The 21,914-nt window shown below is 53.8% G+C and overlaps 1 protein-coding gene and 1 long non-coding RNA gene across 4 annotated transcripts; one reads left to right on the top strand and one right to left on the bottom strand.

Annotated features, from left to right (window-relative positions):
* Positions 1 to 237: 237 nt before the first annotated feature.
* Positions 238 to 13,672, bottom strand: TSKU (tsukushi, small leucine rich proteoglycan). Of its 3 annotated transcripts, none has more exons than XM_019975320.2 (2): positions 13,585 to 13,672; positions 238 to 2,722 (listed from the first exon to the last, which is right to left on the bottom strand). In XM_019975320.2, exon 2 carries the CDS (start codon positions 2,713 to 2,715, stop codon positions 1,639 to 1,641), a length of 1,077 nt encoding a protein of 358 aa, XP_019830879.2. In that variant the 5' UTR covers positions 2,716 to 2,722; positions 13,585 to 13,672; the 3' UTR covers positions 238 to 1,638. The 3 variants fall into 3 exon arrangements, with proteins under 3 accessions (XP_019830879.2, XP_019830878.2, XP_070660050.1); XM_019975319.2 differs by lacking the exon at positions 13,585 to 13,672 and adding an exon at positions 10,098 to 12,946; XM_070803949.1 differs by lacking the exon at positions 13,585 to 13,672 and adding an exon at positions 12,801 to 12,936.
* Positions 13,673 to 13,746: 74 nt separating this feature from the next.
* Positions 13,747 to 18,821, top strand: LOC109569267 (uncharacterized). Its single transcript, XR_002182328.2, has 2 exons — positions 13,747 to 13,985; positions 18,673 to 18,821. It is a non-coding gene; the product is annotated as an uncharacterized lncRNA (long non-coding RNA).
* Positions 18,822 to 21,914: the final 3,093 nt, after the last annotated feature.

Here is a 21,914-nt window from a genome sequence, read left to right as displayed (position 1 = left end):
GAGGCATGCAAGGGCCTGACAGCTGGAGCTGGGGAGGCAGGAAGAGAGGTAAGGAAGGTCGAGGGTGTAAGTTGCACCGAAAGGTTCCACCCCAAGGAACTCCCTCCCTCACTCCCCTAATCCTAGGAGGTTATTGGGCTTTTCAGAGGGAACAAGCTTGTCTTGATTCATCCTTGTGGCCCCAGAGACCCGTCTGGGGAATGTCAATGGATACTGGTCAAATGATGGCAAGAGGAAGACTCTTTGTAGTGTTTATTAAACCAAGATGTTGGGTGGGGCTTGTGGGGGAGGACAGAGCTCTCATTGTCCTGTAGGCGTCTCTGAGGGACCGGCCCCATGGATGCCCACGTGGCGACATATGGCTGGCTTCTACCCAACACCTCCTCTCCAGCTCATCCCCAGGACACAGTGTTACAAAAGTGAACAAATGCAATGTCTTCCTTCTTTTACAAATGACGTATTTCCAATCCCCTGCCAGCAGGGACCTGGATGGGGGGGGGGGGGGTGGTCCTAAGTGACAGTCCATTAAAAAGGCAACAACTTTTATGAAACTGATACTAAGGAAAGAGCCCAGGGCTGGGAAGCTGAGATGCCACCCTGGTGGGGAAGCATAAACATGGGTGGGGGCTACCCTGCCTCCTTGGCTGCGTTCGGAGTAGGCTGAGCTGGGCTGTCAGGCACAAGGCCAGTAGGGGCTGACTCCAGGAGGCCCCTCGGAGCTGGTGGGGCTCCAGGACTGCATCAACTCCTAAGGAACCAGCTAGAGGCAGTACCTCAGGGGTCAAGGAGCACATTTCCATTCTGGACGCTGGGGGATGCCACCCAAGTGGGAAACTGGGACTGGCACCCCTGAGGCTTCCAGAGGCTCTGAGGTGAACTGTAGCCTGTGCCACAGCTAGTTACCGGGCCCAGAGTGCCACCCTTGAGGCCCTGGCCTGCCCTCCTGGGGATGACAGGGAAAGGGCACAAATGGGAGGATGTGTCTTGGAAGCAAGGGGGAGCCCAGAAAGGGGAGGGGGGCATGATTTAGAGGAGAGAAAAGTGCAAATGGGCCCTGTGGGCAGGCAGGCCAGACACTGATTCACTCATGCCTCTGCTGCTGTGAGACCTCTGAACACCATTTTTCCTTCTCTAGGCCTCAGTTTCTCTATCTGTCACATGAGGAAGTGGGCTTGACATTTTTCTCCCATCCTTTTTATAACTGAAGTCCTATCCAGAGTTCTAGGGGAAGAAAAAAGAATGAGGTAGGCCTCACGTGGCCAGAACAAAGAGAGATTTATGCCATAGAAGAACCCACATCCGAGCGGCTGGACCTCCCTCCCACTCACCTCCTGTCACAGGTCAGGTTGGTCCAGGCCTCAGGGAAGGCACTTTGGGGACAAGTGGGGAAGGACAGCAGGGTGCTGCTGTCTGGTTTGGCATCGAAGACCCTCGGCTTATGGTCCGGGGAGCAACACAGACAAAGGACAAGACTTTGCTCCTGGGTGTGGGTCCCAGGTTCAAAGCCTCTCTTTCAATGATGCTGCCACACAGGAATGGAGAGTCCCTGTGGGCATTGGCACATTAAAATATAAATTACCCAGGACCTGAGGAAACTCAGGACACAGTCTGTTCCATGGCCCCAGGCCGCACCATTCGTCACAAGGTATTGGAGTCCCTGGCAGCTAACTCCTGGGTGTCTATGCAGTGCAGGGCCACCTTGGGGGTGAAGCCAGGCTGCCGTGGGTAGGTGCCCTCCCGCACCAGGCGCCGGCACTGCACGCCCTGGCCCACGCTGATGCTCTGCAGTGCGGGGAGGTGGACGAGCAGCTTCTCGGGCAGGGGCACCAGGCCTGTGCCCGACAGGTCCAGCTCCTGCAGGGAGCCCAGGCCTGAGAACACCTCAGGTCCTGCCCATTGGAGCCTGGGGTTGCTGGACAAGTCCAGGACCTGCAGGCCCTGCAGCTCGTGGAAGCTGTGGGGCGCCAGCATGGGGAGACCCTGCAGGCTGCCCAGCGACAGATGAGTGAGGCCCGCCAGCCCCTCAAAGGCGCCGGGGCCGATGGCTGCCAGCGGGTTCCCATCCAGGCTCAGGTAGCGCAGGGGCAGGCCCCGGAGGTCGGGCACAGCGCGGAGCCGGTTCCAGGCCAGGTTGAGGCTCTGAATGGTGGGCGCCGGCTGGCCAGCCCGCGAGGAATGGGGCAGCAGGCGCTGGAGGAGGTTGTGGGAGAGGTCCACGTGCAGCGCCCTGCCCTGGCTGTGGGTGGCGAAGGCGGACACGGAGACCTCGCGGAGCCGGTTGTGGCTCAGGTTCACGTCGCTCAGGGGCGAGCTGGTGAAGCTCCCGGTGGGCAGGGCGGCCAGGCCATTGTGGCTGAGGTCGAGCGACTCCAGGTAGCGGAGGCGGGAGAAGGCCGTGGGCGAGAGGCTGGTGAGCAGGTTGTAGCTGAGATCCAGGCCAGACAGCGTGGTGTAGCCCGGCCCTGCCAACACGGACTCGTTCACCGTCTCCAGCCGATTTGAGGACAGGTCCAGGTGAGCTGTGTCCAGGGGGATGGGCACGGGCACAATGTGGGGGCCCAGGCCGCTGCAGCCCACCCGTGTCAGGCTGAAGCTGTCAAAGAGGCCGAAGGTCTCCACCTCGCACTGGCACCCGGGGAAGCAGGGCCGAGTGGTCTGGGCCCCGCTTGCGGCCAGCAGCAGCAGCAGCAGGAGCGGCAGCAGGGGCCACGGCATGGTGGGGCTAGAAAGAGAGCCACAGGTGAGGGTTGGCAGTGGGTACCCCGTTCCAGGGGCTTCCCAGGTAGCACTAGTGGTAAAGAACCTGCCTGCCAATGCAGGAGACATAAGAGATGCAGGAGCGATCCCTAGGTGGGGAATCCCCTGGAGAAGGGAATAGCAACCAACTCCACTATTCTTGCCTGGAGAATCCCATGGACAGAGGAGCCTGGAGGGTTACAGTCCAAAGGGTCACAAGGAGTCGGACACAACTGAACTGACCATAAGCATGCACGCACCCCATTCCAGATGGTTCTCGCCCAACCTGGAAGACCCCGGCCAACATGTGTAGGCACAGATGAAAATTGCCACATGCCCCTCAGTGCCCCTAGATGCTTTCCCTGAATACCCCTTCCTCAAATAATTCCTAGTCCCTGTTCCTCTCTGGCCTCAGTCTCCCCATCTGTATGATATGGCGAGTTAGGCTAGATAGCTGGGTCTTAAACTGGAAGTATGTGAACCCTTTCTTGAATAAGATTGGCAGGTGAGAGTGGGCCTGTTCTGGAGTGAAGGTGGGAGCCTGAGTCTTCCGTGCATGTTCACCGTCCTGCCGTGGGATGTGAAGGGCAGGTGCTTTTGGGGAGTGCTCCCCTCACCTCTGCAGAGCCTGTGCTGCGGGCTCGGTGCTGTGCTCGCTGGCTCTCTGCACGGCCTCACTCAGCCCTCACAGCCACAGAAGCCGCACGGCAGCAATCTTGTCAGCACTTCACGAAGAGGAAACTGAGACTCAGGTTCAGAAAGCCATGCATGGCCACATGTGAGTGGGAGCGGAACTGAACGGTGCTCCCAGGGGCATGGCTCACTGTCGTGCTGAGCTGTGCCTGAGACTCCTGCTCCAGCTTCCCAAACCAAGGCCTCTCCTGCAAGGGGGGCCTGTAGCAACTGTCCCCTCCTCACTCCTTTTGTGGGTAACAATGGCTGGGTTTAGTCATAAGCCCTCTCCCCTGGCCTGGCCTCTAGGGGAAGGATCCTTCATTCCAACAGGGGACCCTGCATCTAGACTTCCAGATGGGCCCCGGGGACCACTCTGCTGAGTCCCTTCCCCTTGCCCACCTTGACCCCCAAGCTGTCAGTGATTACACTTTTCTGGCCCTTCCTTTAACCCATGGCAGGCAGCTGGGCTGTGTCCCCCATTATACAGATAAATAAACAGAGGCTCAGAGACAAAAAGGGTTTTACCCAAAACCCGTATGTAAAAAGCAGGGCAGGATTAGAACCCAGGCCTGCTCAGTCCTAATTCTACTTTCCTCTACTGCCTCCGTGACTGGCAGGAGAGATGCGATCCAAGAGGGGCTCTTCCCACCGACGGGGGCTACAATGCAAGCCACTGCCCCTCTCCTGGCTTCACTGTCTCTCCCTGGATAACTCTAACAGCAGCTGCCATTGATGCCAAGCACCACCTGTACACTGCCACCCTCAACACTCATCCCCCCACACATCTGCAGCTCCCTGGAGGATGAGAGAGAAGGCTGAGCAGTGAAAGAAAGCTGCTAACTGGACAGTCTGTGGTCACCCTCTCCCGCTAGAAGAGCAGAAGACACCAAGCCTCACGCCAGCAGATCCTTCAGCTGGAGTGGCCCAGCTCTCCGCTCTGCACCCCTGCCACGTCTTCCCCCCAACCTTCCTCCCCCTGGCCTTTAGGGAGGGGTGGGCTGGGGGGAGGGTGGATGGGGGAGCAGCAGGATCGCATTACCAGTTCTACATGAAACTTTAAAGGGGCAGCCACTTGATCTGCACTTGGGCGCTTCTCCCCGGCCTCCCTCTGCAGGCCCTTCCTCTCCCACCCCTTTCTTTTGTGGAGTCCAATTTGAGGATTAAACCCAGCCCAGGTGCATCCTGGGCTCGGTCCCAGTTGAGGCTGGACAGAGTGTTCCAATGTCTGGAACCAAAAGGAAAATATTAAGTTGCTTCACACCCCTTTTGTTCCCGGGGTGAGCTTCTCACAGGAGGAGTTCATTACTACCTAGGGCCTCACCTTCCCTGCTAAGCTGATCTGCTCATACCCACCCCTTCCTGGGGTTTAAACAAACACCAAATGCACACAAAAAGGCCTAAGATTACCCTTCGTTCCCAAAGGTGATTATACAATGTGCCTCTCAAGTGCCAAACAGCCCCTCATGAGCTCCTGCTTATGTAACTCAGCTCAATGCTCCCCTACCCGCCTGACGAGGGGCCTCTCCAGCCCTAGGCTTTGTCCTCTGTACCACAAAGCAGTAATTCCTGCCTGCCTCATACACACTGATGTAAGTCACATGCAGAGCAATGCCAACTGTGAAGCGCTGTGCACCTGTGCTGGGAGGTCATCACCGGGCCACAGAGGGGCAGGAGTGTGGATGGAGACCCGCCTGGAAAACTGTTTTTGATGCTTCCAGGACACCCCAGACAAGGTCCCTGCTCAGCCCTGCACTGCGGACACTCTCCATGGGCCCCCATTCTGGGCCAGGCCTGGACAGAGTGGAAAGTGCTGACAGTGACTGAGCCTGTCCCCACCACGTGCCAGTCACATGTCCCCTTACGCCATTCTTGGTCACTCCAGGAGGTCATTCTTATGTCCGTGTTACAGTGGAGGAAACTGAGGATGGCAAGGGAAGGCGCCAGAGACCAGCAAGCGAACTCAGGCCTTTGTAACCTCGTAACCGGCTAGGTTCAGGGGGAATGTGCACTTCTATGTGTTGCTGGGAAAAGAGCTAAGCGTCCAGGGTCCCAGGCCCAGGCTCCAGCTACTGTCGGCTGCTGTGACCGTCAGTACCCAGCTTCCTAATACTCAGTGGCTCTTGGGTGTTCCTGAGGTCACAGCAGAGCCCAGAGGTCTCTCAGGGTTGTCCCATGCAGCTGGGACTGGGAAGCGCTGGGCCTGGAATCAGAAGGTCAGAGCCTGAGCATCAGCTGCTATCACCTCACTGGGGACCCAGGGACAAGATGAGGGACCTCAGCTTTCTCATTTGGAAAGTGAGGGATTACATACCCTGCTCTGCAGCCCTCACAAGCTCAAGTAAGCAAAGGTCTTTTGGAAAATATCAAGGGCTGTGCCCTTGGTAGGGGTTTTCCTTATCTTTCCCTGGGAGAAGCAAAAAAGGAGAGAGAAATCTCTGGAAGGTCTCTCAACTCTGGAGCCAGCAGGGGGCAAAGGCAGAGACGTGGGCTAGTGGTCTTTGAGGGTTGGTACCCCTGCTCTGCTCAGAGGTCATGTCCCCTTTTGGGTAACGTGAGGAGTGCCTTTGTGTGAGTGACTCAGAGATGCTGAGGTCTGGTTTTGCTGCTTAGAGCAAAAGGCCCAGGAGCCAAAGGCAGGGCAGAACTTTCCCAGGAGGAAACTGAGGGAAGATAAGGAAAACCCCTGCCAAGGGCACAGCCCTTGATATTTTCCAAAAGACCTTTGCTTATTTGAGCTGTGAGGGCTGCAGAGCAGGGCGTGCAATCCCTCACTTTCTAGATGAGAAAGCTGAGGTCCCTCATCTTGTCCCTGGGTCGCCAGTGAGGTGACGGCAGCTGATGCTCAGGCTCTGACCTTCTGATTCCAGGCCCAGTGCTTCCCAGTCCCCTCAAGATGCCTGTGGAACTCTCCTAGGGATCTTATGGAGTCAATAAAAATAGTGCTCAGAAGAGTCTGCAACCTCATGTAGGAGGGGGCTGATGCCATAATGCTAAGGATCATAAGGGTAAATTGTATGCTAAGAAAATTATAGCTATACATTTAAAAAAAGACTAACCTAAACGGTAATTTTAGAAAGTCTAGAAGAAAATCTGTCAACCCTGTAGTGGTCTTCCTTTAAATGGCAGAACTTTGGGTGGTTTCACCATGTCTTAATCTCCTTTTCCCCCTCTTATTTCCTCTCTTATAGTAACTATATATATATAGATATAAAACAGACTGAGTAATGAAGACTCAGGACTGTCTCATGGCCATCTCTGCTTTCTCTGACCTTGGCTAGCCACAATCTCCAAGCCTCATCCTCCTCATGTGTCAAATACAGGTGTTAATAGCCATTTCACAGGCCTGTCAAGAGGATGAAACATACTGGCAGGGGGGGCACCTGAGCATGGTTCCCCACATGGGGGAGGGTCCAGTGGGGGCTCCCCGGCCCTCCTCACCAGACAGGGAGTGGCTGGGGAGGGGATTTCTCTTCCTCCAGCAGACACTATCAAACATGACAAAGGTCTTACTACTGCCCTCCAGGAAAGCAGTTCTTCCTGGGAAACCAAGCTATGCTGTTTCTCAACAGGGCTGCTGCGTCTGGGAAGGGATGACTAATGTGAGTTCCTCTTCACAAAAACCGCTAGCCTCAGCTCCAGGGAGAGGTAAGGCCCGCACAGAGACTGAGAAGACTCTCGACATCAACTTGCAGTAGAACTGAGCAAGTCACTTAACCTCTCTGGACCTTCAGCTGTGAATCTGGGATACTAATGATGGTCCCATCAGCTGCAGAGAAGATGGCTGTGAAGAGACTCAGAAGACCAACATCCCTGTAAAGAAATGAGGCCCCAAGGGGATGGAAGCCATATAATTCAAAGACTGTGCCTTTTCATTCCACCTCTACCCATATCCACTGCAGACACAATCAACCACAGCACTAAATTGATGAGGGCAAGGCGGTCTGTTAGGCCCTGTGAGGTGCATGCTGGGGTCAGGGCAGGAGATCCCAGGGCCTCTGTCCCCATGAGGCTTACAGACCAGCAATGGGGACAGGACACCAACTCATATCAAGATCTAGCACCTGCTTTAGATCCAGGAGACCAGGACTCTAGTGCCAGCCCTGCTACTAACTGTGTGAACTTGAGAGTCTTCTTTCTTGGAGCCTCAGTTTTCTTGTCTTGTAGAACTGACTCTGCCTCCTTCCTTCTCTCGAGACCCTGTGATCTACGCTCGGGAGAAAGGGAAAGGCAGGCAGGTATTCACCATGGAACGCCAAGAGAGGATACTTCACTTTCTCTCCAAACCCTAACCTGCAGATCAAAGTCATCTACTGATGAGCCAGGTTACAGAACATAAGGGCAGCCGGACAAAGGCTTAGCGGCATGAGGTCCGCTGGGCAGGGGCCATGAGTGATTCCTTGATGGGTCCATCGGGACGCTAAGGAAAGTTACAGTGTCAGTGGTGGGATCCTAAGAGGTCCCCAGGCAGGTCTCCCCACTGCGGACTCCGCTAGGAGAGCCTCTCAAGCAGCTCTGGCTAGATCATGCCCCTTCTTAAAAACCTCCTGACTTCCGCTTTACCTACAGAAACCAAGTTCTCTCTGGCACACAGGTATCTGCACCTCTGTGCAGATCTGCCCCCATGGTCCTCCCTCGGGTTGAAAGTCCCATCTTGATCTGAACCTACGGTGGTGGCCTCTGAATTAGTGCACACTTCCCCAAACTCAAGAGGATTCCAGGACTGGAAGAGCTGGAAGGCCCCTCCGAGATCACAGATAACTGAGGCCCAGAGAGGGACTGTGATGGCAAGGAAACAGCACAGCAGGACCTGGGACCTGGGTTTGGACGCTTCACACTACTGCCAGGACAGCCGCATCCCCCAGGCCTGCCCCAGCCCTGCCAGTGGAACAAAGCCCGTTCTGTCCATTCAGGCCCCTGGGCCACTCCCCCTCCTTTCCTGGCTTCGAGGGGCCTCTGGCTCCGTACTGTCAACACACCTTCAGACGCACACTAGGTAAATTCTCTGCCTTTACTGACCTGCCTGTTTCCTGACTTGAAGTGTGAAGCATCTTGGGGCGGTGACCCTGCCTTCTTCACCTGTTAACCCTTCCCCCAGCTGGGGCCGGAGCCAGGCCTAGCAGGCATGGCAAACTTGCTGGATGAATGGAGGGCCCAGAAATTAAGAGTCAACCACGGGACACAGAGCTGGCTGTGGATTCAGCTCTGTAGCTACTGGCCTCGAGCACGTCTCAACCTTGCTGAGGCTCAGTGTCCTCCACACGGGTGACAACACAGGGTTGGTGGAAGCATTAGGGGACAGCGAGTGGAACATTTGGTGCGACTCCTACAAGCTGAGTGCCGAATGCATAGTAGACAAGGACCGTGATGATTTATTAAGCTTTCTGAAAGCCATGACCATGTTATTTGTTGTTCTTTTCCTCCCCACCCAACTACCCAAAGAGGTGCCAGGCACCCGACGGGTCTTTGACTACTTGTGCTAACAGCCTCTGGTCACCATGCTGGTGTCTGCTGGCAAGGCCCCCATCTCCTTTCTCCTCTGAGGCCTATCTGGGGCTAGGGGTTCCAGCTCGTGTCCTCCTGGTCCCACTCACCTGCACCCCAGCATCTATGGCCCACAGATTTGCCAGCTCCTCACCACGTCTTTAAGGGGAAGCCCCTGGTAAAGGGATGAGCTGGGCAGGGGACCGAGCATCCACCCGAGATGGGTTTTGTCTCCACTGGCTGCTCAGTGCTGAGTCACGTCCCACCCTTCATCGTGAGCTCACGCAAGTTGATGCCAATGAAATCCCCAGGTGGAAATTCCATCAGTGTCCTGGCCCCCAACTGCTTAAGTCAGTTCTGGAAACGCAAGGCAAAGAGAATGCCTAGGGCCAAACTCCCGGAGCCTTGAGGGTTGGCTCTCCCAACAGAGGCACTAACGCCACACATCTGTGCAAACACATCAGCTCACCACACACTTCTACAGCAGTGGCTCCTTCCTGCCTCCCCACCACCCTTGACCATGGGGACTACTGTCCCTGTTCTGCAGACGAGAAGACTGACATTGAGTGGGGCAGAATAGGAACCACTCTCAAACCAAATCCAATGCTCCTTATACGGCTGTGCCTCACCTTACAAATGGGCACATGTGGATTGTGCTGGACTATAATTACATTTACCTATTTGTGCTCCTGTGGGCAGGCATGGGGTTAGATTCACTTTTAGGTCTTGGAAGCTGACTGCTAGGCCTGGCACAGAGCAGGTACTATATGAAGATACACCAGGCATTTAGAATATTGCCGCCTCACCAAAGGACACCTCTCAGTCTTTCCACTGCCTCCTCAACTCTCATCTGCTCAGTTACCCTACAAGATCAGCAGGTTGGATGGCATGGTATCTATTGTACACCTGCCTAGAGACCCAGAGAGGTTCGGTGATCTGCCCAGAGTCACAGAGACAGTGAGGTCAGAGGCTGGACTCAGGATCCAGGTGTTCTGACACCTGGTGCCTACGCGCCTCCATGATATCATCCCTGGAGAATAATCTACAGAGAAATGGACAAGGCTCCCAATACTATTTTCTCCATTCTGAAGCTTGGCAAGTTCCCTTTGGTCTGAGGCATGTGTAGACACACGGGAAGGCAGTATGGGGCAGAGGAAATGGCTTTTGCAGTCAGGCACACTGGGCTCCACCCCACCGAACCTCACCTGCTAGGAGGCCTGTGTGTCCTCTCCCTGCCGAGTCTTCATCTGCAACCTGGTGAGAAACCTGGTGCTGTTCCCACAAGGTCACTGAGGATTACAGGAGGTAAAGGAAGACTGAGCTCCAGGCCTGGCACACACTCGCGCTCACTGCATGTGGGTTCCTGCCCCACCCCCGACCAGAGCGTAATTTCAGAGACCAGGAAAGAAAAAGGAGCAGTGACACGAGCAGATCTGAGAGCGAGGCAGGGGCAGAGGACAGAGAAGACTCCAACGTGGGCTCTTCCTGGATTCTCAGTGCACCCTCCAGGGCTTCACTTGGGCTACAAGTGCTCTGCCAGCGAGCTGATAAGGGAGTGTGGAAATACTGCAGAGGCTGGAGGAGGCTGAAGCAGGTGTGTCACCGGTGACAGAATGACGACCTGAGACTTGGCAGCCACCCCTGGGTGGGTGGCTCACAGTCCTCCCCTCCCTCTCCCCTGGGCCTTGCCCCGGTCGGGTTCAGGAGGCCTCCTGGCCAGAACTGCTGCAACAGCCTCATTCCTGGCCCTCTGCCTCCAACTGCCAGCCTTGCTGGGCACCAGAATGCCATCCAGACAGACCAGGACTGCACCACCGCTCCTACTTTAAAGCCTCTCCTGCCAAGAGAGTTTGCCTATCTGGGGGCCTGTCTTTCTCCTTGGGCCCCATGTCTTTGCACAGGCTGTCCCCTTCAGTGAAGATGACAGAGACACCCTTTTCTTTGTCCTCCATACAAATTCTCACTCATTTGATTCAAAAGTCACCTCCTCTGTGAGGTTTTCCCAGTCTAACTCGCCCTTCATCCAGTAAAGGTCACTCTCCTCCTGGGCCACCCCTGTCAAGGTTCAACACACTTTGTGACGTGTGGCCATCTCCAATTCTGATGGTCCAGCTCCTCTCCTGCGTGGACCTGGCCATGTGAAGTGGATAAGCCAGATGGGAGAAATGCCCTGGGCAAAAAGCTTCCCTCTGCTAGGAGAGGGTATCAGTTGGTCCAAGCTTGCAGGATACTTAGGGCTTTTGCCAGGTGGTGAACTAAGGTTTAGGACCCACAGTAGATACTGGCTCTGCCTTCTACTGTTAGTGCAGTTCGACAGATGTCTGCACAATGCAATACAGGCCACAAACCTCTTCTCATTTTATTAGCACAGGTAGTTTGTCATCGTACTTAACATCCATAACAATCAGTGAGACCAGAATTACTATCCTCATTTGAAAGATGAGGAGACTGAGAATCAGAGAGGAAGAGTCACTTGCCCAAGGTCACAGAGCTAGGAAGCAATGAAATAAGTGAAAATCTCCTTCTGACTCTAAGAGGCCGGAGCACTCAAGCCTCCAGACTGGCTTCCCAGGCTCCAGCACCACCCACGAGCCAGAGGACAGTTTCTGAGAATTACCAACCCCACCCTATCATGCCAGCTTAAAAAACCCTCCAGCAGCTCTCCACTGCCTAGATCTCCGCTCCTAAGTCTGGCATTCAAGGCCCTCTTCTGTGGCCCCTGCAGTCCCTCCCAGCCTCAGGGTGAAGTCCATCCCTTCTTCCCCAATCTTGCATCTGGCAGTCCACAATGCTGACCACCCCTGTGCTGTTTCGGGACACACAGAGTCATGCAGAGCAGCTCCCTAGGGGGGAGGCACTTTCTGCCTCTTTTCCCAGTGTATTCCCCCCACTTCCCGATTCTGCTGCTTTTCAGCCTTCCTGGACTGCAGGGACTCCAGGAAGGCCTTAATCTGTACATAACTTCACAGCTATCTCCCCTCTCCCTCTTCAAAAGAGTAAATCAGTGCCAAGTCAGAATGGAAGTGTTAAATATCAAAGTGTTTCCAGGTTCTAAGGTCTCAACCAGTCAGCCACAATTGGAAGGGAAGAAAGAGGCTGTCAGCAACCCCTTTTCCAGCAGGGAAACTGAGGCCCAAAGAGGGAAAGGAAAGCGCCCACAGTTGCCTCTTTCCAAGGTGAGTGGCTTGTACCCACCCTTCACATCTGCAGGACCTAGCAAAATTCTAGGTTAAAGACTGGCAAGGGGTAGGGGAGGGAGGGGGGTTGTTGGGTTTATCTTTGCCATCCAGGATCAAAAAGCAGGCTCCCGGCAGTCTGAGCCCTCACTCTCAGATCAGACTTGAACTCTGCAAGTCTGGACTTATCGAAGGGTAGAGCAGGCAGGGAGGATCAGAAGCTCCTGAGTCACCTCCTCCGCCAGGCAAGTGTGGGTGGGCACTGCACTCTGGCCGTCCCTGGCTGCGCCGCTCATCCCCACCGCAGGCTCTGCCTCGCGAGGGAGTTTTCACCCCATCCAGGACAGGGTGACTGCGGCTCAGAAAGGTTAAGCAACTTGCCTAGTGCCATACTGTGGGCCAGTGGATGTTCCATTTGAAACTACAGTGTGCAAGGTTCCTACTGCCAGCAGCCCAGCTGGAGGTCCCCGGAGCCATCATCACCTTTCCACTTTTGGGATTGGAGGGTTCAACCCCCTCACCCCAGGGGCGGGATGCAAACCGAGTGAGGATCTCAAAGAGGAGGCGCGGGAGGAGGGGAAGGGGGGCCCCAGGGGCTGGCCTCTCCGCCAAACAGACAAGTCTCTCTCGGTCACAAACACTCTCTCCGAGAAGCGTGGGGCGGGCCACACCGGTGCCCGTTCCTCTCCTCTCTTCAACCCCCAAGTCGGGGGGCCAGGACCCGCTGCTTACCTTTCTTCTCCCAGCCACTTCGCCTAGGGTGTCCGGCACGCTCTGCCCAGCCTTGGCTCGGATCAGTCTTCAGGCGCTGCCGATCCCCCCACCCACCAATCCTATTCATTCCCTCTCGGCTCTAAAAATCCCTGAGGTGTAGGAAGGGAGGACTGCCAGCGCACCAACCCCCACCCCCGCCCCCCGGCCCGGGATGCAGCGGGGAGGAGGAACGCGGAGAAAAGTTTGAAGCTAAGTCGGCCCGGGTGGACTGAGGGGAGCGAGGAGTTGGGGCGGTGTCTGGCTCTCGGCGCGCACATACTCCGCGGACACCCAACCCAGACACGTCGACAGGCACAGACCACGTACGCGGACACAACGATGCGTCCACCCACACCCACAACCAAACGCGGGCCCCCATCCCGGGTCCTTGCCCCCGTCCCCAAATCACGGACACACAAAGGCACGGGCAGATGCATGTCCCCGGACCAAATTCACAAAGACCCACAAACGCACGTGTCCGCACAAAGACCCCAGAGGCGCCGGCCGACGCCCACGGCCCCGGGTCAGAGCCTTTGTCTCCTGGAAGCCCCTCTTCTAGGTCCAGGTTCCTCACTCTGGCCGAGCCCCAAGCGTCAGGCGGCCACTGCCGACGCCCTGGGTCCGGGAAAAGTTGAGGGGCCCCGGCCCCGCCCCTGCGTCCAGCGCGGCTCGCCCGCCGGATGGAGCGGCGAGGCTGGGGTAGGGGCCTCCGGTCCTTCGCCTGCAGCGCGAACTCCCGCTCTGCCCGGGGACCCGTACCCACCTGGAAGCCTGCGCCGCAGCCGCCTCGGCACGCTCACCCAGGCGGCCCGGCCGCGGGCCCTCCGGCCGGCGCTTTTCTCGGCGCGGCGTGGCCCGCCCCCCGGCCCCCACCCGCCCGCCCGGCGCCCACTGGCGGCTCCGGCCGGCCGCCCGGCGACTTAGGGAGTGTCGCTAAAGTGCTGGCCTTTCCCGGCGCGCTCCCCACTCCGCGCCCCCGCCCGCCGGCAGAGCCCGTGCCCAGCCCGGGTTCCACCCTAGGGAGCGTCTCAAAAGTGCGCATGCAGCTCCCGCCCACTCTAGTCGGCCTTGCTCCTAGCTTTCTGCATCCCGGGGTCCCTGCCCGCTTCCCCGGAGCGCCTGAGCCTTCTCAGCAGATGGCCGCACGGTCGGGAACATCTGGAGGTCGCTGGAGTGTGTGTGTGTGTGTGTGTGGAGAGAGAGAGAGAAAGAGAGATGTTTTGTTAAGAAAGAGATTGGGTGGTGAGGGTTCCCTCTTCTCGAGTTCATCCCCCCGGTTCCCCAGTTTTTTAAAACGGGTGAAAGAGGTTCCAAGACGTTAGTGAGAGGGAGTCCAAGAATCTGAAGCAGGGAAAGACTGGCTGAAAGACGAATCGACAGAGAGACAGTCAGGCTTAGGCAGAAAAGCTGGCAAGAGAGGAGAGAGAAGGAAACAGATTTTTTTTTTTTAATTTCTTTTTTCTTTTCCTGGAGGGAACCATCGACTTCTGGTTAGATTTCTAAGAAGGGAAACAAGGAGCAGTTTAAATCTATTCCTCCCTCTGCAGCCCATCCTCTCTCACCCTTCCTTATGGTAAAAAGTGCAGAAAAGCATCCAAGAAACCTTTTTCACTTGGGAGTTGGGGGGAAGAAATTGCCTGTTGGATGCATTCCCTACAAGTAGTGTGTGTGTGTGTTTGGTTGAGGGGCTTGAATTTGAGTCTCCCTGCACACCCAGACACTCTGGGGTTGAAGGAGGTGTTAGTTCTCAGGCACCCCAGAAGTATATGGCCTGGGGATTGAGGGAGGTTTTGGCCTTGAACCCTGGACCTCCCAGGAGCTTTCCTGCTGTGCAGAGATTGGGCAGTGTTCCCTTTACAGTAGCCCAGACTTGCACACCCAGTCTTTTTGTTCCTTTTATTGCTTTTTTTTTTTAATTAAAAAATTTTGCTTGGGCTTCTGAGTCTGTGTCTGCTTGTCTGCCTGGGGAAGGAGAGAGACAAGTAAGGAGATGGGGAGGAAGGAGTAGAGGCCACTGCCCGGGCCTCAGGGCAGCAAAAACAAATCGGCTTTCCAGGGGACAAAGTGCTCTTGCAGGCCCTCACTGGCACTAGTCTGTGTGGTTGCGTGGTGGTGGTGGTGGTGGCCACTCTGCTCCCCTGGGATGGCGAGGCCTGGGGGCCCTGGCAGTGAGGGAGGTGCAGGGAGAAGGCTGGGAGCCTAGTCCTACCAGCCTGAGACAGGGAAAGCTCCCCTCCCTCCTTTCTGCCTCTCACTGTCCTCCCCTCATTAGAATCCCAGCTTCTGGAACTGGGAGGCCACCAGCTCAGACGTCTCATCACAACTGTCTTTGAAATTGTACCATAGGCCTCTTTGCAGCCAGTCTCCTCACAGTCGTGCTCAATAAGGATGCTGTTGACATTCAACTGTGCATCCCCTTGTGGTTCTCTGTGCATCCTGGGGCCGTCAAGAAGGGTCAGAGACCTTCCCACTCCTACTTCTTCTGGGCCTGGAGGTGGGAAAGACCTGCCAGTTCGTGTCTGGTGAGGGCCCCCAGCTTGGACAGGGTTCAGGTTCCAGCCCTGGCACTTACCAGCTCTGGGTTATTTTAGGGAAGTTACCTAACCTCTCTGAGTCTCTGCAGCTGTAATAGAGCTGTTGTGAGGAGTAAACAGTATCTTAGTAAGGCTTTAGTCTGGCTGATAGGAAGTGCCATTGTGGGTTATTAGCGTTATTATTAAACCAAGTTGTCTCTGATCAGGGATGGTGTGTGTAGTCTGGAAAGCTGAGCTGGCTTGGGAGGGGAGAAGCCAGGGGAATGGTCACTTGACCCTCTGCTCATCTAGCCCACCTGCTGGCCATCTCCTGCCCTCCCGTGGGGGACGGAGCCATCGTTCAAAGGACCCCTCCCCCTCAACCTTTGCTCTTTGCTGGAGAACTTGCATCCTCCCCTCCCTTAAGGTGGAGTTCTGGGGTGAGGCTCAGGCTCAGCATCTGACAATGGAGCTAAACACTAACTCTAACTCCCACTGTCCTTTGTCTGCAGGCTCCAACCACAGGCTGGAGGCTCTACGCCCCTCCAAAGGGCCTCTCTCACAACAGAAGCCTAACAAACCACCTTTCACACCTTGGCCGGCAGCTGGCGGCAGTTTCAGTGTACTGCTACATTCATCATTTCCCTTGCTTGATCTTTTCTCAGTGGGAGGTGGCCTCTGGAGACTTTGGATTGGGCATCTCCATCAGCCCTCCCCCCTTCCCCCACAGTGGTCCTTTGGCCTCCAGGCCCCTCCTCCTGTCTGCTGTTCCTGCTGCAGTAAAAATGACCTTTTTAAACTGCAAATCTGCAAAATGGATCAGGATGCTTGCCCCCTTAAAACCTTTTAATGGCAAAAGTCAAACTCCTTGGCTTCACATTCAAGGCCCCTGTAATATGTTCCCCTGGATCCTAGCTTTTCACTTCTGGTCGCTCCCCTTTTACACATCCCAAGCTCCAGTCCTCTAAGTCACATGAAACGAGAGGGAGAGAGGGAAGGGAAGGAAGGGCCTCTGAATTCTTCAAATCTCTGTCCAAATTTCCCTCCCCCAGAAACCCAATGCCTGGTGAATTTGGTCCCTCCTTCTATTCTGCCGCTACACCCTTTGCACATATGCGCTACCACTTTCCCCATTCTCTTCCCCTTCTTGTGGTCACATAGTTGCCAAAATCTTGACCCCCTGTCACCCAGGGCTGAATAAAAAACGTGCGGAGACAGAGTTTGGAAGAAATAGAGAAATGGCTTCATTTGGCAAAGGGGAGTACACAGCAGGCTAGCGCCTCAAGAACTGTGCCCTGCTTCTATGGGGAACAGGGAGAGATTTTATATCCTCATCAAAGTCTTGTATATAATTTTTTTTCTGCAAGTTTACAGCCAAAAGCTGGCATCAGGTAGCTCAACCACCTGCTCTGGTGTCCCTGAAGTTATTGACTGTGAGCTCCTTCCTTTGGAAGTGCAGAATCCTACAAGGGAGTGTAGGGGGAGAAGAATGCCAGCTGTAGAGTATAATTTATACGGAGTCAGAGAGTAATTAGTTTTGTGAAGGACAAGTCCAGCTACAAGTGTTTGTTAGTAGTAACAGCTAAAGAATAACCAAGACTGTTTAACTCTTGCAGTTCTGTTTGGCTGGTATGTACAAAAGGCTGTTCACTCATTACTGTTTTTGCTGCAACAGTCTTAGCTGTTATCCCATGCCAGGGACTGTGCTGGATACTTTTACGGTTATTATATCATTTAATCCCTGTAACAACCACCCTAGATTGATAGTGATGAGGCCCAGAGAGGGTAAGAGATCTCTCTTGGGTTACACAGTATGTTTTCTGCAGAGCTGGAACAATATTTAGGACTCTAGTGCTCTTCCTACTACCTTACAATCAATACAAGAAGCAGAATGTGGTGTTGTAGGGAGGCCTTGGTACCTAAGAGTCCCAGGTGGAAATCATTGCTCTGTCCCCGGCTACCTATTGACGTTGGGCTAGTCACTCTCTCCCCCTGAGCCTCAGATTCCTAACCTGTAAGATGAGAATAAATAAGAAACCATACCTCACAGGAACTAAAGTGCCTCTTGATGAGGGTGAAAGAGGAGAGTGAAAAAGCTAGCTTAAAACTCAACATTCAGAAAGCAAAGATCATGGCATCTGGTCCCATCACTTCATGGCAAATAGATGGGGAAACAGTGGAAACAATGAGACTTTATTTCCTTAGGCTCCAAAATTACTGCAGATGTGACTGCAGCCATGAAATTAAAAGACTTGCTCCTTAGAAGAAAAGCTTTGACAAACCTAGACAGCATATTAAAAAGCAGAGACGTTACTTTGCCAACAAAGTCAAAACTATGGTTTTTCTAGTAGTCATGTATGGATGTGAGAGTTGGACCATAAAGAAGGATGAGCACTGAAGAATTGATGCTTTTGAACTGTGGTGTTGGAGAAGACTCTTGAGAGTCCCTTGGACTTCAAGGAGATCAAACCAGTTAATCCTAAAGGAAATCAACCCTGAATATTCACTGGAAGGACTGATGTTGAAGTTGAAGCTTCAATACTTTGGCCACCTGATGCAAAGAGCCAACTCATTAGAAAAGACTCTGTGCTGGGAAAGATTCTAGGCAGGAGGAGAAAGGGATGACAAGGATGAGATGGTTGGATGGCATCACTGACTCAATGGACATGAGTTTGAGCAATCTCCAGGAGATGGTGAAGCACAGGGAAGCCTGGTGTGCTGCAGTCCATGGGGTCACAAAGAGTCAGACACGACTGAGCGACTGAACAATAACCTTACAGGGATATGGAGTGGATCAGTTGGATTAATACACATATAAATATGTTGTAAGTTGTAGGGTTTTGTGTACTTTTCTTGACCAGACATACTTCAAATGGGGTGTTGGCTGAGGATCTCTTTTCTCTCAGAACTCTCCAGATTAGAGGTCAAAGGCCTCATTAGCCCCTTTGGCTACCTTGCTTATTTCCCACATTTTGAGAATGCTAAAAGGTCTTTCTTTTTTCTCTTTTATCAAATCTGTCAAGCCCTGACCAGAAAAAGCATCCAAATCCAATATATTTCCATGAAGCTCCAGTGCCTAGTGCTTAGTCGCTCAGTTGTGTTCGACTCTTTGCAACCCCATGGACTGCGGCATACCAGGCTCCTCTGTCCTTGGGATTTTCCAGGCAAGAATACTGGAGTGAGTTGCCATTTTCTTCTCCAGGGGATCTTCTCAACCTAGGGATCGAACCCAGGTCTCCCGCATTGCAGGCGGATTCTTTACCAACTAAGCCACCAGAGAAGCCCATGAAGCTCCAGGATCTCTGGCTATTCTTCTTACTGTGTTTTCTTCTTTGCAGTTGTCAGAAGCTGGCAGATCGAAAGTTAACAGAGCATCAAGACCTTGTGAAGAAATAATGGAAAAGAAGAGCTGGAAGAAAAAAAAATGCCAGTTCAACCTCCTGATTCTGTTGTGTTTTTTTAAATTAATTCATTCATTTATTTTTAATTTTTGGCTGCGCTGGGTCTTTGATGCGACGCAGGGGCTTTCTCTAGTTGCGGAGAGCAGGGGCTACTCTTCCGTGCGGTGTGTAGGCTTCTCATCATGGTGGCTTCTCTTGTTGCAGAGTGCGGGCTGTAGAGTTCGAGGGCTTCAGTTGTTGAGGCACGTGGGCTCCGGAGCACCAGTTCAGTAGTTGTGGTGCTCGGGCTTAGTTGCCCTGCGGCATGTGGGATCTTCCCAGAGCAGGAAATCAAACCTGTGTCCCCTGCACTGATAGCCGATTCTTGACCACTGGGCCACCAGGGAAGTTCCATACGTTGTGTTTTTTAAAAGCGCCTATGGTGGTTCAGTACAGGGATTGGGGGACATGGCAGAGTGCCTTAGGGTTTATAATGTCTTTCCACAGATAGTCTCATTTTGAAACCTCTTAGAAAAAACTTTGGATAGTCTCTTATCACCTCCATCTTACAGATGTGGAAACTGAGACTCTGAAGTGACTCATCCAGGGTCACCCAGATAGAACCTACAAGTGGTTCTTTAAAACAATTCCAGCCATTCCTCCGCGGGGCCAGATTTGGTGCATGGGCTTTGCCGGTGTTCAGCAGTCACTGTACAACGAACATTCCTCCCTTCCTGCCAAATCAGATGCTTCCCTAAATATTTCTCTCCCACTCTCCCACCTCCATACTTTGTCCCCTGCCTGGAATGACTTTCCCAGCCTATCTACCAGCTGCAGTCCTCGCTAGCTTCCAAGCTCTGCTGCCTCCTCCACAAAGACATTTCCATTGCCCACAGTTTCTTTCCTTTGAGCCTGGAAGCACTTGGGTTGTGCCTCCGTGCAGCCCCCCTCGCTAGCCCTGCCTCCTGCTGTGACTTGATTCCCTAGCATCTTTAGCTGTTGGGGTTCCCTGCATTCTGCCAATTCCTTGCTGCCTCCATGTCTTTGCCCCACCTTTGGAAGTGCCCCTTGCCCCATCCCTGTCTCTTTCTTATCATCCAAAATTCATCTCAGGTTATCACTTCCTCCAGGAAGCCTCCTCTGATCTTCCCAACCCTTAACTTTACCATTGGAGGCCCTTCCTCTGTGCTTCCATGGTACAGCGAGGATACCTCTGTCGTGAACAGGATTGTTCATTTATTCATTAATTCATTCATTCTAGCAAGGCACAGATTTTGGAGCCAAACTGCTTAGGTATGCATCCCGGCTTCAGACTGGCCAAATTCTTGAAACTTCTCTCTGCCTTATTTTTCTTATCTGTAAAATAGTCCCTAGCTCAAGCGTTGTTGCAAACATTAAGTGAATTAATCCGTGTAGAATAGTGACTTACTCTAGTGAGCACTGGATGACTGTGGGTAACTAATATTATGATTTATTAGTTCATAAGAAAAACACATGTAAAACTGGACAAGGAAACTGAGGCAGGAGCCTGATTGCATAGCCTAGGAGAACACAGTGGGAGATGTAGGAAGCTTGGCAGGTACAGTGGTTTTTTCTCCCACTGCAGAGAAAAAAATGGGAGGTGGCTTTGACCTTGAGTGAAGAGAGGGGACACAGTAGAGGAGGCTCCCTCAACTGGAGCCTTGGGTCTCTGTTTAATCCTTTGGGCAAGGAGACCATGGCCTGCAAAGAGCAGACGGCTATCGGTCAAGTCTGCCAAGTCCTCAGCCTCCAAATTGCTGTTTGGTGGTAGTGGTGGTAGCAGGTCAGGAACAAATTATTTCCTGAGTTGCTGCCAGAGGTGGTCTCCTGCCAGGAGGCTGGGTCCACACCTCAGGTGCTGCCCTTTTGTACCTTGGCTTCCAGGCTTCTTCTGACCCCAGAACCTTGGCCCCCACCCCTGTATCCAGGAGCCAAGTGGACCTGAGTGTTCAGACAGAATGCGATGCATCTGCCACCATGGAGCCAGCAAGGCAGGTGGAGGGCCCTTGGGGATCGGATATCAGGCACTGTACCCTATCACCTCTGTCACTGTATAGGCGGGAGACTGAGGTCCAGAGAGGTGGAGTGGCTTGTCCCAGGTCACTGAGCTAATGAACACAAAGGTTTCTAGACTCCCAGTTAAGAGTTCTTTTAACCTCTCTGCATTTTCACTGCAACTGCGTGCTTCCTCTTCTCCCAGACCATCCTTCCATTCATCTTTCCTAATGTCTTTACTCTCCATCCATCCATCCATCCATCATCTATCTAACAAATCTTCACCTCTTGAACCTCTGACACATGTCAGATCTGGTGCTGGGCTCCCGGAGTTTACAGTTGGAGTGGGTCCCAAAGACATGTCTGAGGTCCTAAAGAGTTTTGGATGCCGATAGAAACCTATGCAGAGCATTCAGAACAGAGAGGGGCCAGGCTCTAGTCGGAGCAATGAGGAAATGTGTCATCAGGAAGGTGATGCTTGAGAGAACCCTGCTGGATTTAGAGAGATTAGGAATATGGGATTAAGGAGCAAGTTAAGGGCATTCCCCCTGTGGGAGCAAAGGCCAGAGGGAAGAGTATAGAACAATAAGTGGTTCAGTACTGTTGGGCTACAGCACCTGAGGGAGCCCAGCTAGGGACAGTTCTGAGAGAAGAGGAGCAAGTTGCAGGGCATGGGGCCCTATGGGTTGGCTGAGGTGACAGTCCTTGGGGCCAAAGCTTCCAGAGACCTTCCGTCCCTCCCCATCCCCCACTAGTCATTCCCCCCTTCCCCCTTCCCTCCTCTGGCCCTGTCTCTGTCTCTTTTTAGCCTGTCAATCCTTATCAATCATCTGGGCCCTCCCCACCTTTCCCCTTTGTCCAATCTTCCTGACAAGAAACAGACTGTCTCCTACCACCACACTCTGCAGGCAAAGAACCCTGGACTGGAGGTCAGGACATGGGATTCCAGGCCTGGCTTTGTCACCAGCTGACCTGGGCAAGAACAGCTTGTTAACAACAACGTATCTGCCCGGCCATTTTCCCCTGATAAAGTCGGAGGACTGTTGTCTCCTTGACCCCCTTGCCACAGCGCCTTCTACAGGGGAAGAGGGCTCATCTACACACCGTTCAGCAGCCTTTCTGGCTAGTCTAGTCCTTGAGGGCCAGTGAACTCTGGGGAACTTGTTAAAAGGCTTGTGTTACAT

Source organism: Bos indicus, chromosome 15, assembly GCF_029378745.1.
Source record: "Bos indicus isolate NIAB-ARS_2022 breed Sahiwal x Tharparkar chromosome 15, NIAB-ARS_B.indTharparkar_mat_pri_1.0, whole genome shotgun sequence".
Lineage (NCBI taxonomy): Eukaryota > Metazoa > Chordata > Mammalia > Artiodactyla > Bovidae > Bos > Bos indicus.
Note: the sequence above shows the minus strand (reverse complement) of the source record. Positions and strands in the feature narration are given on the sequence as shown.